The sequence below is a fragment of the Chrysemys picta genome, chromosome 1 (assembly GCF_011386835.1).
Source record: "Chrysemys picta bellii isolate R12L10 chromosome 1, ASM1138683v2, whole genome shotgun sequence".
NCBI lineage: Eukaryota > Metazoa > Chordata > Testudines > Emydidae > Chrysemys > Chrysemys picta.
Window position 1 is genome coordinate 300,706,494 of NC_088791.1, and position 13,677 is coordinate 300,720,170.

Sequence of the window (13,677 nt, forward strand, 5' to 3'; positions counted from 1 at the left end):
CTGTGCCTCCTTCTTCCATAGTATAAAGATCCCTTATTGGTAACCTCTGATTTTCTGGGCAGGATTTCTTGAATGAAGCAAATATTCTCAATTTATAATAATGTTTTCACTGTCTCTTAACAAGTCAGTTGGAAATCCAGTAAAATTTCTATTATATATTTTACTCTCCTTCTGGAAGCACAGATCATCTGTAAAAATCCTACACTGGTCACCAATAACTTATTTAACAAAGGTAAGTAGTTCATTTCAATTTGTTCTGCAAGTACTCTTCATGCTAAATACAGGAAATACCCACGGTGATAAGATCTGCTTGCAAAGACAAAATGTAATGGTGACTACCATACAAAACAGTTCTTCAATTTCCAGTAGTACCCAAAGCCATTGCTGACACTCGGGCCATAACAGTACAGTTTTCAAACAAGGATTAAAAATGACTTTTTTTTTTTTGGTTCTGTTTAATGATTTCTATTATTTAAAGAAAAAACATTTAATCAAACACAAATGGCTCATCATTTCAGCTTCCAGAACAAGAGAAAAATGCATTATGCCAACTAAAAACTATATCCCCAGTAGGTTTTACAGAATCATACAAGAGTTGTTGGGATATCCGCAGGGTTTCTACAGAATTTTACATCCAGCCCACATTGTGAATGACACCACAGACTGCACGAGTAATTGAAATACAGTAGATTAATATTAACAACTCTTGGTTAATAGCATCATTTTGCCATGAGCCAATCCCGTCTTATTGACTTTAATGTTAATGGGATTTGGAGATTGTTAATAAGCAGCGTGCCCTTGCCAATGTTTTTCAGAAGAAAAGCACCACCTGCAAGCAGGTTTGCAAGGCTGCAGCCAGAGAAGGAAGTGCTGAACGTGCCTGCCCAGGTTGAAGTCCCAGAAACATGCTCGGGGCCATTGATCAGACCATTCCAGCACTTCCTTCTGGGGCTGCAGCCCTGGAAACCTGCCTTGTGCACAGGACTGCACAGGAGGTAAGGGGCTGTGGTCTGGCAGTGGAGGCCGTGAACAGGGCAGTAGCGGGGAAGGGGACTACAGCATGAATGCTTCAGTTGCACGGTACCTCTGCCTGTGCTGCATCCTGACGGGGGACTGCATGTGGGGAAGGAAGTGCTGGGACGTGCTGATCCCCAACCCCTGGAGAGAGCAGGGAGAGGTATGGTACAGCGCCACAGCACCACGTAGAAAGCCCTGGCATCCAGGCTGCAGCCCTCCTCCCCGCTGCTGCCTTGCCTACAGGCAGTTTTGCAGGGCTGCAGCCAGGGAAGGCACATCCCAGCACGTCTTGTCCTGGCTGTTGCCTAGCAAACCTATCTTCTGCTTATTAGCAACTGCTGGATAATAGCAACTATTTGCTGGCAACTGAGGGGGTGCTAGTAAGTGGAATCTACTGTATTTCCTATTCTTATTGGAAATGTGTTATACATTTTTTAACTGCCTAATGGTCTGAATTATTTTCCCTGTTAACAATGGAATATAATTCACAGTTAAGTTACTAACCTTCTAAATTCTCCTTTACATTTGGAAAGGCAATGTTTTGTTCTCTGAATTGAGATTGTTTTGGTATGGGCACCAGTGGCATCAAGAAAAGCACCAGAACCAATAACAAACAAAATTCATTTTTTTACCTTGTTCCAGAGACACGAAATCAGTGGGCTTTAAAGAATCTTAGTATGCCACAGTGCCAAATATTTTGAAATGACATACAGGATGTAAAGCTGATTTACTTCTAGATATTCAGAAGTATATCAGCTATATCCAAATTATGTACTATTAGGAGAGAAACTCTTTTGTTCTGTGTTTGTACAGCACCTAGCACAATGGGATCTTGGTCCATGACTAGCGCTCTTAGATGCTATGACAATACAAACAACAATAATATGCGTAGTTGCAATGGGCTATTGAATAAAGCACCTAGGAATAGAATGGAAAAAAGCAGGGGGAAACAGCAATTAAGAGAGTATTGGCTAGTTCATTAATGATGTCAGAAGACAGCGTTTCAACATCTTATTCAAAGAATTAGGTGTAGTAAGTACCAGACTATAATTTTTCATTTCTGATCAGAAAAGTTGTCATGATCCTTCATTTCCTTTCCAAGAATAAGTTAAAAATAATTATTAATCTATATTCTATTTTCTTGTTTTTGTCTATAGCAAGAACTCAACACAAAGTGTATAGAAATGGCCAGACTTCTGTTAGAAATATTAAACAAACCCCCATCACTGCCCTTCAAGGTAACTGTACGGTTATAATCAAAATTCAAAAATATAAAAACAGACTGCAAATATTGAAGGCTTTAATATTAAGGGAATGTAATGTTAAGTAACATTACGGTAAGTGTTCTGCAACATAATTTGGAAAATAAGTTTATGAGAGAAGTGATTGAACTTGATGAGGAGATCTGTGTAGTATGGTTTCTGGATCCTTATATTCATTGGCTGGATTCATCACAGCTGCATATATATCACTGTAGGCTCTGCAGACCAGTTCTGTGGACTGTTTTATTATCTGCTCTCTAAAAAACAAAAAAGTTATGTGAACAGAGTGTACAGTAAAGTTACGATCAAGATATTAAATCTATAACAGAATATATGTGGAAGATTTTCCACTATCCAAGATTTTTGGACGCATCACAAGTCCTTTGTTTCAACAGTGAAAATAATCAGCTTAGAGTTTACAACAAAAACGTTTTTTGTGTCTGTGTACTATACACACATAAGACCACATATGTGATCTTGATAAGCATGAAATAAGCCTCTTTATTTCTGCAACATGAAAAATTGCAAAAAATGGAATAAACTGCATTTAATTTGCATACAAGATCTTTTTACCTGCAATTTGCTGGGACTGCTAATAGAATGTTAATCCTATCAAGCGGTTTTTCCTCAGCTACTATTTTTTTTAAATAAAAAGAATCAACCACCAAAATGTGTTCCTCCCCTTGTGATATCCTACTTCACAACATGGCTCAAATATGAGCAGGTATTGAAAGTTTCCCAGTTCTGTCCAGTGTATTGTTATATTTTACTTTGGACCAAAAACAGTATTAAGATTCTGTCATCTTGTTAATTGCCAGGGCTAGAAATGAATGCTACTGGAAGTAGGAGAGTTTGGAGACTACAATCATAACGCTGTGATTTCCAAAAAATATTTGAGCATTTTAAACAATGAATTGGTGTGTTTTTTTTCATTCTACCTGTACATTCAGTTTGCTTTAGTTACCATAACAACTTGTCTATAGTTATGCATATCTACAGTACATAGCTAGATGTAGATTAACTGTACAGTAACTGTAACTTCTGCTATGTAGGTTCACAAACACCGGGAGTTCTCAATGATATCAGGATGATCATGGGTCATAGTCACATCTGGTGTAACATGCAGTAACTCCAGAGAAGACAGCAGAGTTATACCCAGTAATGCCATGTCTCAATTTGGCACCAGGTCAGCTGGACTAGTGGGATTTGAGAAGTTAAAAGAATCTCAAGACGTATGTTTGTAAGTCTCCAACTATTTTTCAACAAAATTTCCTACTTTTAAATATTTGAACACTAAGCAACAGAATTTATAGCAAATAGGATTAGCAGAAATAAATTATTATTAAACTGTATTTTCTTTTGATACACTGCTAATAATCAGGCCTTTGGATTTCCTAAATTTCTTGACTATTACAATACATGAAAATGGATCAGATATAACAGCAAATCCAGAAATCCTGCAAGTACAGGAATACATTCACATTTTCTGGGTAAATAGATACCAACTCTCTTCTCAGCATATCCTAAAGATGTTAAACTGATGATATGTGAAAATCTTTAAGCAAATATTTTATGAAGCTACTCATCTGGAGCTGGCAAACTGAATTACATAAGATAATATTCAGTTAAAATAATTTGATGGAAAACCAGTTTATCAAAAATATTTCTATTAAGTAATGAACTGCATCAACACCTGAGCCTTTTCAACAACTGGTGTCAGTGGTGCATTTGTCATTAATTATGGCATTTGGATTTCAGATGTCATAACATAATACAATTTTTATCAATACAAACAACTGCATTTACTAAAAATAGCATCTTATTTCAATTTTCAGTTTCTGTTTTCCTACTCAAACTAAAATGGAGCTTTATTATAGCCATAACTAAAATATTAATACATAGCTTTCAAATAAAGGAATTTTCTTTATTTGGAAACAAGTACAACAGGATCCACTATAAATCTTTTTCCTGGTTATAGCGTTTAAATGTTACAAATCAATTATCAGAATGAATCAATAATACGGCTAATCTCTTGCTACAAACACATGTCCTGCTTTATAGAGACAAACAATCAGCTCTCAGCTCCCAACAGGACAGAACAAGTGTTCAGCACACTGGTGTGGGGCAGATTTATACCCCAGGTTGCCGTCAACTTAGTGTTTGCACAGACACATCTGGAGTCTGGTATATTACCTTATAATTTGTTGTATTAACAATAAATTTAAAAAAATAGGGGTATTTTGTACCCAGTTTTCACATTAGCTATTCTCTGTACAGTCTTCCTGATGTCCTGACATCATCAGGTCTGTCCAGCTATGCTAGCTGTGCTCCACAGTCCTTTCTTTTCTCTGAAGAGTGCCACATGTACATCTAGTGATGTCTGCTTGGCAGCCTATATGAAATCTGAGATCACTGAGGTTGTCTCCTGACCCTGTCTGCCATTGCTGTGGTGCTGTTGCTCTGACTCCGGTCACAGCTCCCATCATGAAATTCTTCTGTTGCACAGAGGGTATGTAAGGCACTCTACCAAACATACACAATTTTCTCCAAGAACTGAGGGTGACAGCTATGGCAGGAGCAATCTAGCTGAGACTAGAGAGACTATGAATGTCTGTGGATAGAACATCTCGCTGCACTTCCCCTAAGTCTCCTTGTTTCTCCAGGAGATTCCAACTCCCAACTGGGATCCCATGAGAGGGCACCTATATTTATAAGTCTGTGTGACCTCAGCTGGCCTCCTTTTTGGCCCTCTCCAAGTACAGGCCAAGCAGGTGGTGAGTAGTGAAAACTGCTGCTGACTGATTAGGAACTGCACACACAATTAGTCTGTACTAAAACATCCTATTATTTTTGTTACTTAGCCTCTAATAAAAAGGCCATTGAGCTGATGGGTATAGAGACTGAAATACTTTACCACCCTTAGAGGTGGGCACTCTGTAAAACGGAGGCACCTCAGCTTGCAGAAGCTTGCATTGCCACATGCCAAGTCTCTTAAAAAAAAACATCAGGCAGGCAGAACTCCTGTGATACCAAACAAGGAAGAGCGAGCACTAATCAGCAGGATTCACCAACATTGCTAGCAGCAAGAAAGCAGGGGAGGGAAATGCTAATGATTCTTAAACTTTATGGTGGCAAAAATAATTTTTCAGTCATACATACAACCATTTTAGTGACAAGACAGTGTCCTGTGTAATGAATACATAAAAATGGACAGTTAATGTTGCTGATACTGCTGACTTCTGTAGTATTAAAAGAATAAATTTAATCTCATATTAACAGTTTTTCACATGATACTATATAATCAGTGTATTTTCACAAAATGCCAAAAATAGTGGCAAGAGACCTTTTGATCACTGTAGCAAATCTAATTTTTTGAATATAAGTGTTATACAATGTCTTCATGAGCTTCATATTTAATTGGAAAGAAATTCTTGGCATATTCTAGCCTTAAGGTTGAGTATGCCCGTATTTGTCATATTTTAAAATATATTCATGAAAACAAGAGGAGAGATACATAATAAAATCCTCACTTTAATACTTCAAAGTAGAAGTCACAAAATTCTGCAAAAAATAATTGCAGCACCACATTAAATGAGACAAGAATATCAATATTCTACAGTACAGTGCAACAAAGCTGTAGGACTCTATAAAGCAGATATAGAAATTGGAATAAAAAAATCTTCTGTGGGGAATTACATATTTCATATATCTTTGGAAGGCTTATAAAATAACTAAAACAATTTCCAACAGAGACGAGAAACTGATAATGATACAGGGAATATGTTCTAAATCAGTGTTTCTCAAACTGGGATCGCCGCTTGTGTAGGGAAAGCCCCTGGCGGGCCGGGCCGGTTTGTTTACCTGCACCATCCACAGGTCTGGCCGATCGCGGCTCCTACTGGCCGCGGTTCACCACTCCAGGCCAATGGGAGCTGCTGGAAGCGGCGCGGGCCAAGGGACTTATTGGCCACTGCTTCCAGCAGCCATTGGCCTGTAGAGGCGAACCGCGGCCAGTGGGAGCCGCAATCGGCCGAACCTGCGGGACGGGGCAGGTAAACAAACCGGCCCGGCCCGCCAGGGGCTTTCCCTACACAAGCGGCGACCCCAGTTTTGAGAAACACAGTTTCTAAATAGATTAGTGTGATTCATAGGCTCACCAAAGGCCAGAAGGGATCATTGTGATAATCCAGTCTGCCCTCCACTATAAACATAGGCCATAGAACTTCTCCAAAATATTCCTAGAGCATATCTTTTAGAAAATCATCCAATCTTGATTTTAAAATGGTCAGTGATGGAGAATCCATCACAACCCTTGACAAATTGTTCCAATGGTTAACTACTCTCACCGTTAAAAAATTTATGCCTTATTTCCAATCTGTATTTGTCATGTCAGTGTGTTCATGGACTCCAGAGTAGCTACTTTAGAAAGTTATAAAATTACCCCTTACTAACTACTTGCTCAAGAAAGTGCAACCAAAACAAATTAAAGTAGAACCTAAAAGCATATCTGAATAGCATTTACAACTGAATAATTCCACTTCTAACATACTCTGCTATATTCCACTCAATCTGTACCTTTTTAATGTGCAAAAGTACAGAACAAAGAAATTCAGTCAAAACACTTACTTCACAGTAGCACTTAGAAGGAAATTGAGTTGTGGCATTAACAGATTATCAGGAGCAGACAGGTAACGATCAAACTGAACCTAGAAGAAGTAATAAAAAGTAAGAGCTTGGCAACATACACCACACCAAAGCACCAAGAACATGCTACAGACCACTACATGCAAATTTCTTCTAAAATGCAGTCCTCCTCTGAAAAGTGACTATATTAAAATGGCACCTTCTTACCCAGCCAATTAGCTCCTACACACACACACACACACAGTTAGTTGTATTAGCCCTACAGATACAACATAGCTATGAGAGAATTAACTGCTTTTTTTTCTCGCTAATTAGCCAACAACATTAACAACTATGGTGCATTTGCAGAAACACTTTTGCAATCCCACTGAACACAACTGAGTTGCACTGGTGTTAATTAACAGCACAATTTGAGAAAAAAAGGGCTACGCAGACATAACTGAGGGCAGATTTTAGTCTGCAGAATCTTTATTAATAGTGACAAGGCATGAATCAAAATATACAGCATGTCCTACACAACCCCGTTTGGAGTTTTTTAAGGCTAGAACTCAGGAAAAAAAATTCTTTTTTCATTTATGAACTCAGCAAGTTTCATATGGAAATCAGTGAATCCAAGTAGCTGTGGAACTCTAAAATGCCATTTGCATAGATAATCACCTTTTCAGTGAACTGTACTTCAAAGGTTTTCTGAGAAGATTGACAGTTCATTTATAGCTAGCTGTTGAACTGTGAGATTGCATCTGTGTCATTTAACTTTTGCATGTTGTTTAAGATGAAAAGCATTAACTGATAATTTGTTTTTAATCTACAGTGTAATGAAACTTAACACCTCCCAAAAACAAAAATCAACTGCAACATATGCTCAGTACCTAACTTTTGAGCTTCACTGAACTACTTGCATAAAATGAAAGGTTTACTTTTCCCTATCATTTATAACTATAATTCCTGTATTTCAAAGCACTGAGGCAAAAGAAATCTCAGTGATTACAACTCATTAGAATTAATATTTGCTCTCAGCAATTCAAAATGTTTCACAGTGTAACATCATTGTAAGCAAAATTTTGTTTCTCAAGACTTACAAAATTGATAGTCTTACTACCACTTCACAAATAATTTTGTATTTGTACTACTTCAGTAGATCAAAGGCCCACTATTAGAAACAATGAAAATATTCCAAAACACAGTTTAATGGATTTTTAAATTTCAATATGAGTGTTTCAGAAGAGTGTGATGGGTTTCTTTTATGTGATGCAAGATTACCGTAGTTCAAAAAGTTATGACTAGGGCTGTCAAGTGATTAAAAAAAAATTAATCACGATTAATCGCACTGTTAAACAATAATAGAACACCATTTATTTAAATATTTTTGGATATTTTCTACATTTTCAAATATACTGATTTTAATTACAACACAGAATATAAAGTGTACAGTGCTCACTTTATATTATTTTTATTACAAATATTTGCACTGTAAAAAACAAAAGAAATAGTATTTTTCAATTCACCTAATACAAGTACTGTAGTGCAATCTTTATCACGAAAGTTGAACTTAAAAATGTAGAATTATGTACAAAAAAATAATTGCACTCAAAAATAAAACAATGTAAAACTTCAGTCCTACTTCTTGTTCAGCCAATCGCTCAAACAAGTTTGTTTACATTTGCAGGAGATAATGCTGCCTGCTTCTTGTTTACAGTGTCACCTGAAAGTAAGAACAGGTGTTCACATGGCACTGTTGTAACTGGTGTCACAAGACATTTATGTGCCAGATGCACTAAAGATTCATATCTCCCTTCAGGCTTCAACCACCATTCCAGAAGACATGTGTCCATGCCGATGACAGGTTCTGTTCGATAATGATCCAAAGCGGTGCGGACCAATGCATGTTCATTTTCATTATCTGAGTCAGATGCCACAAGCAGAAGGTTGATTTTCTTTTCTGGTGGTTCGGGTTCTGAAGTTACCGCATCAGACTGTTGCTCTTTTAACTCTTCTGAAAGTATGCTCCACACCTCTTCCCTCTCAGATTTTGGAAGGCACTTCAGATTCTTAAATCTTGGGTTGAGTGCTGTGGCCATCTTTAGAAATCTCACATTGGTACCTTCTTTGTGTTTTGTCAAATCTGTAGTGAAAGCATTCTTAAAATGAACAACATGTTCTGGGTGATCATCCAAGACTGCTATAACATGAAATATTATGGCAGAATGCGGGTAAAACAGGGCAGGAGACATGAAATTCTCTCCCAAGCAGTTCAGTCAAAATTTAATTAAAAAAAAAAAAAAAAGTTTTTTTATTAAACGAGGGCCATCAGCATGGAAGCATGTCCTCTGGAATGATGTCCGAAGCATGAAGGGGCATACAAATGTTTAGTATATGTGGCACATAAATACCTTGCCATGCTGGCTACAAACATGCCAGGTGAAAGCCTGTTCTCACTTTCTGGTGACATAGTAAATAAGAAGTGGGCAGCATTACCTTCTGTAAATGTAAACACACTTGTTTTTCTGAGTGATTGGCTGAACAAGAAGTAGGACTGAGTGGACTTGGAGGCTCTAAAGTTTTACGTTCTTTTGTTTTTGAATGCAGTTATGTAACAAAAAATCTACATTTGTAAGTTGCACTTTCACAATAAAGAGATTGCACTACAGTACTTGTATGAGGTGAATTGAAAAATACTATTTTTTTGTTTATCATTTTTACATTGCAAATATTTGTAATCAAAAATAAGAATATAAAGTGAGCACTGTATACTTTGTATTCTGTGTTGTAATTGAAATCTATTTATTTGAAAATGTAGAAAAACAACCAAAAATATTTAATACATTTCAATTGGTATTTTATTGTTTAACAGTCTGATTAAAAGTGTGATTAATCGTGATTAATTTTTTTGAGTTAATTGTGTGAGTTAACTGCGATTAATTGACAGCCCTAGTTATGACCCAACACAACATTACAAAATTTCTTTGTGACATGATTGCTATGGGAAACAGTTGAAAAATATTTTGAATTCTTCAAGTCTTTGAATTAGTTTTGTAATAACACACATTACCATCTGTATCAAAAGACCCCATTTTATTCTTGAATAATTTCTGAATAAGATAAATGTTCATTTTTCTTTTCTAAACAGTATAATTGATTTGTTAAGACCTACAGCTAGATGAAAACATAGTTAAAGGGTCACAGGACGAAAACCAAATGCACAATTTGGCTTAATTCTATTAAAAGTTCCTTCTCTCATAGTATATACCTACAACTTTAATTCAGTATATTATGTATGGTTTTTAGAATGTTTTTTACCTCTTAAAGTCTGTTGAATGGATTGAAAATGTTTATAGAAGAAATACAGATATTAAGATCCAAAAACAAAACACAGATTTTTAGATAAATATTTTTGCCTTATAACTTGGACACTATTCCTTTAAAAGTCATAGCAACAACACAGCTCAACATGAAATTGCAAAAAGCTCACCATTGCAGCCTTCAGTGACACTGAATCCAAGCTAGGCAAGTTTGCCAGGGGCCCCTAAAAATAGGTAATCAAATAAAGCAGCCTTTTAAACAAGTGGATAAAATGTGAAAATAATCCTAGATTAAGATTTTATTGTAATCCAACACTAGATTGTAAACTCTTTGGGGCAGGGACCATGTCTGACTACCTGTTATGACTGTCAACAACTACACCTGTAGGTACAGGAAAGCAGTAAGTAATACATTCACTAAAGCAGGCCATTTATCATTTCCTATCACTTCTTTAAATTAAAAATAACTAAAACTGAGCTCCTCATCTGTAGTCCCAACCACTTCCTCCTCCCTTTTCATTACTACAGACAACATCATTACAGTCTCCACCGTTTTGCTGTATTATAAATTGTTTCATGGAATCAGTACAATCTAGAACAGAGTTTGAAAATAGGCTTAGAATAGGAATTGGCCTCTGTTGACCAAAAAAATCAAATTTAGCATCTTAATGGGGATTGCCACGTTTAAAAATGCTTGTTTAACATTATTTCCCCATTATGTTGGGGCATTCACACACATACACACTATCAATCTCTCTACTGGTTTAGGAAACAAGAACCCCAAATCTAGGTATCCTCCTCTACAGAACAATACACTACCCTCTCTCCAAACACATGCTTAATTTATCACCTTTAATCATGGGAACCTATTTGGAGAATTTTGAGTTCACTGAAGTTAAAAGACAAAAGGACAAAAATCTAGCTGAAGAGAAAAAGGAATTTAATAATACCTGTAGTATAACAAATAAGCTACATAAAAAGATGAGTGGACAGGAGCTAAGATTGCAGGTTTTCAAGAGATAGTAAAAACTTATTTTTGTCACACTAGTTCTGACCGTCTTGAAGTTAGGATAGCCACAACAGAAAACAGATAGCATCACACTTTCAACAGTTTCAGGCAAAACAAAGTACTCCATTGGCTGCTGAAAAAGTAAATTCTTACCTGCTCTGGTTTGTGCTGCTGCACAGATTTGTATATGCAACTTAGACCAGCTCTAGTTAACACACAGGAGGCTTGTTCATTTATTAGCGTATCCAAGTGTGCTTCAATCTGAAATTTAGAGGGGAAGAAATAGTTAAAAGAAACATTAAATAAAAGTTGTTCTTAAATTACAAAGTGACAGTTTAGTGGTCATCCAGAAAATCAACTCAGAATAAAAGGAGAATGAGCACCTAAGAATTCAAATCACATGCACTACAGAAAACCAAGAATAAAAAGTGACAATGTGGTTTATACCTTTTAAAAAAGATTTAATTTGCAAAGCCAATTTGGATCTTAATTATTTTGCATTACCAGGGAACTCAGTGAAGCAAGATGTTTTGACAAAAGCTGAGGTCCCAATCCTGCAGTGAGCTCCACGCAGGCAGACCCTGTGCACAGATGAAACCCCACTAACTTCAGCGGGGCTTGGACACATGGGTCTGCCCACATTGTAATACTGTGGCCTAAATGCTCAAATCTGAAAAATCCATAGCCATAAAAGACAAATACTAATGCTTTAAAATTAAAACTTCAAAAAGTTATAGTAAAATATCAAAATTAGAATGATATAATGCATTGCAACTACATGAAAGAAATAATCAAATTCTTGTTGAAAATGCTGAAGAGTGCAAGACAAGATCCAACAAAAAATAAAATGAAACCATTAAGATTTCATGAAGAGAATAAAACTGAAACCTAAACCATGTTAGGCAATCAGTACAGGATTCAAAAGGCATAATTGAATTTATTTTAAAGAAAGAGAAAGTTAGGTACAAGCACCTATTCAAAAATTAGGCAATGAAGAGCTGTATAACTGTCAGCTCTGCTTTTATCATCTTCAGAAAAAGCTTCCTTATTACCTCTGAGATATCAAAAATGCCGTATATTCATAAAATCATTTAACAATTTTTGTACAACTGCAACTTTGCTAGAGATAAAAACAAAGAACCCAAATCTAGTCAATTCAACCCAAAGGAGCAGCAATTTTCTTCTTCAGGTTTGAGTGGCCTTACAAAGATATGAAGAAATATACTTTTTTTTAATACATAATCCTCCATTTGCTTTTTCTCCCTCCTGGTCTACACAAGAAACCAAAACTTCTATTAGAGCACAAAGAGTCCAATTTAATTTAATAGATATAGCAGATACAGAACCTTTATTAGGTATCCTACAAAACTTTGATATCTCAAGAGAAGAATCATCATTTTCTAATGAATTTATGGAAACTAGAATATAATAAAATAATCTTTTCCTCCTGATCTCTAAGGAAAGGCTAGTATTTGAATATGGTGATTTCAATAATTTTCAAAGGTCTTGATTTTCCTATTCAGTAAATTATTCTTGATGAATACCCCCAATAAATGTTTCTGTTCTATACTAGTCTATCTCAAAATCAGTAACCTTCTTTTGCATGACCTCAAGACATCCCTTCCAATTTAGATCTAACTGTGAAATGTTTACAGAAAGTGAATGCGGGTTAGCAGCAAACATTTCCCTCCTAGTCTCTAGATTTTGAATCGCAGAATAAATGGATTCCAGAAGTATCTTAAAAACATCACATTAGTAGTTTGGTTTTAGACAATCTGAATTTTTTTAATTAGTTAAATGGCCAGCTTCAAGTGCCAGAGTTTCTATTGCTAATGACATAGTGGTGATACTAAAGAGGGGTAAGAGATAACCTCCACACGCTCTGAAATATTACAGGAGAGTCACTAATTAAAAACATGTCCAGAGAAACCCCTTGTAATTGTGCTTTCTGTTGGGAAACATTTTAAAGAAAGACATGGGATGCAGTGCAGAGTTGCAGGCATAAGTAATCTATACATCTGAAGATGGATTGTGCCAAACGTGCCCCAAAATTAACAATCCAAAAAGCATATATTTTAATGTCTTAGTGAACTGTGGATAGTGTTAACATTACTTATTAACTTCAAAATATTACAATATGTAAAATATTGTTTTGGCATGTTAAGTAAAAACAAGCACTAGGGAAAAAACTTAACATCTAATCCTCCCATGGATATACCCCATGTTCAGGGAAACAGAATTTGATTATTCATAATCATAGTTTACGGCCAGAAAGGGTCACCAGATTGTCTAGTCTGACTGCCTGTATATCACAGGCCACCAGCACCTGCTCACTAAACTAAAAAATCAAAATTAGATCAAAATATTATAGCCCACAGAAGACTAGATTATTATATACCACAGACAGAGAATAGGAGGGACTGAGGTGCACCAGTGCCCAATTTCC

General features: G+C 36.2%; 1 protein-coding gene across 1 annotated transcript in view; it reads right to left on the reverse strand.

Moving 5' to 3' along the window:
* Window positions 1-393: 393 nt before the first annotated feature.
* COG6 (component of oligomeric golgi complex 6) overlaps window positions 394-13,677 on the reverse strand; it is a 90,314-nt gene continuing 77,030 nt past the window's right edge. The window contains exons 16-19 of the mRNA XM_005305611.5: window positions 11,385-11,492; window positions 10,393-10,446; window positions 6,906-6,985; window positions 394-2,536 (exon numbers count right to left, since the gene is read on the reverse strand). Of these exons, the coding sequence (XP_005305668.2) occupies window positions 2,389-2,536; window positions 6,906-6,985; window positions 10,393-10,446; window positions 11,385-11,492 (390 nt within the window). The 3' untranslated portion in view covers window positions 394-2,388. The remainder of the gene's footprint in view (window positions 2,537-6,905; window positions 6,986-10,392; window positions 10,447-11,384; window positions 11,493-13,677) is intronic.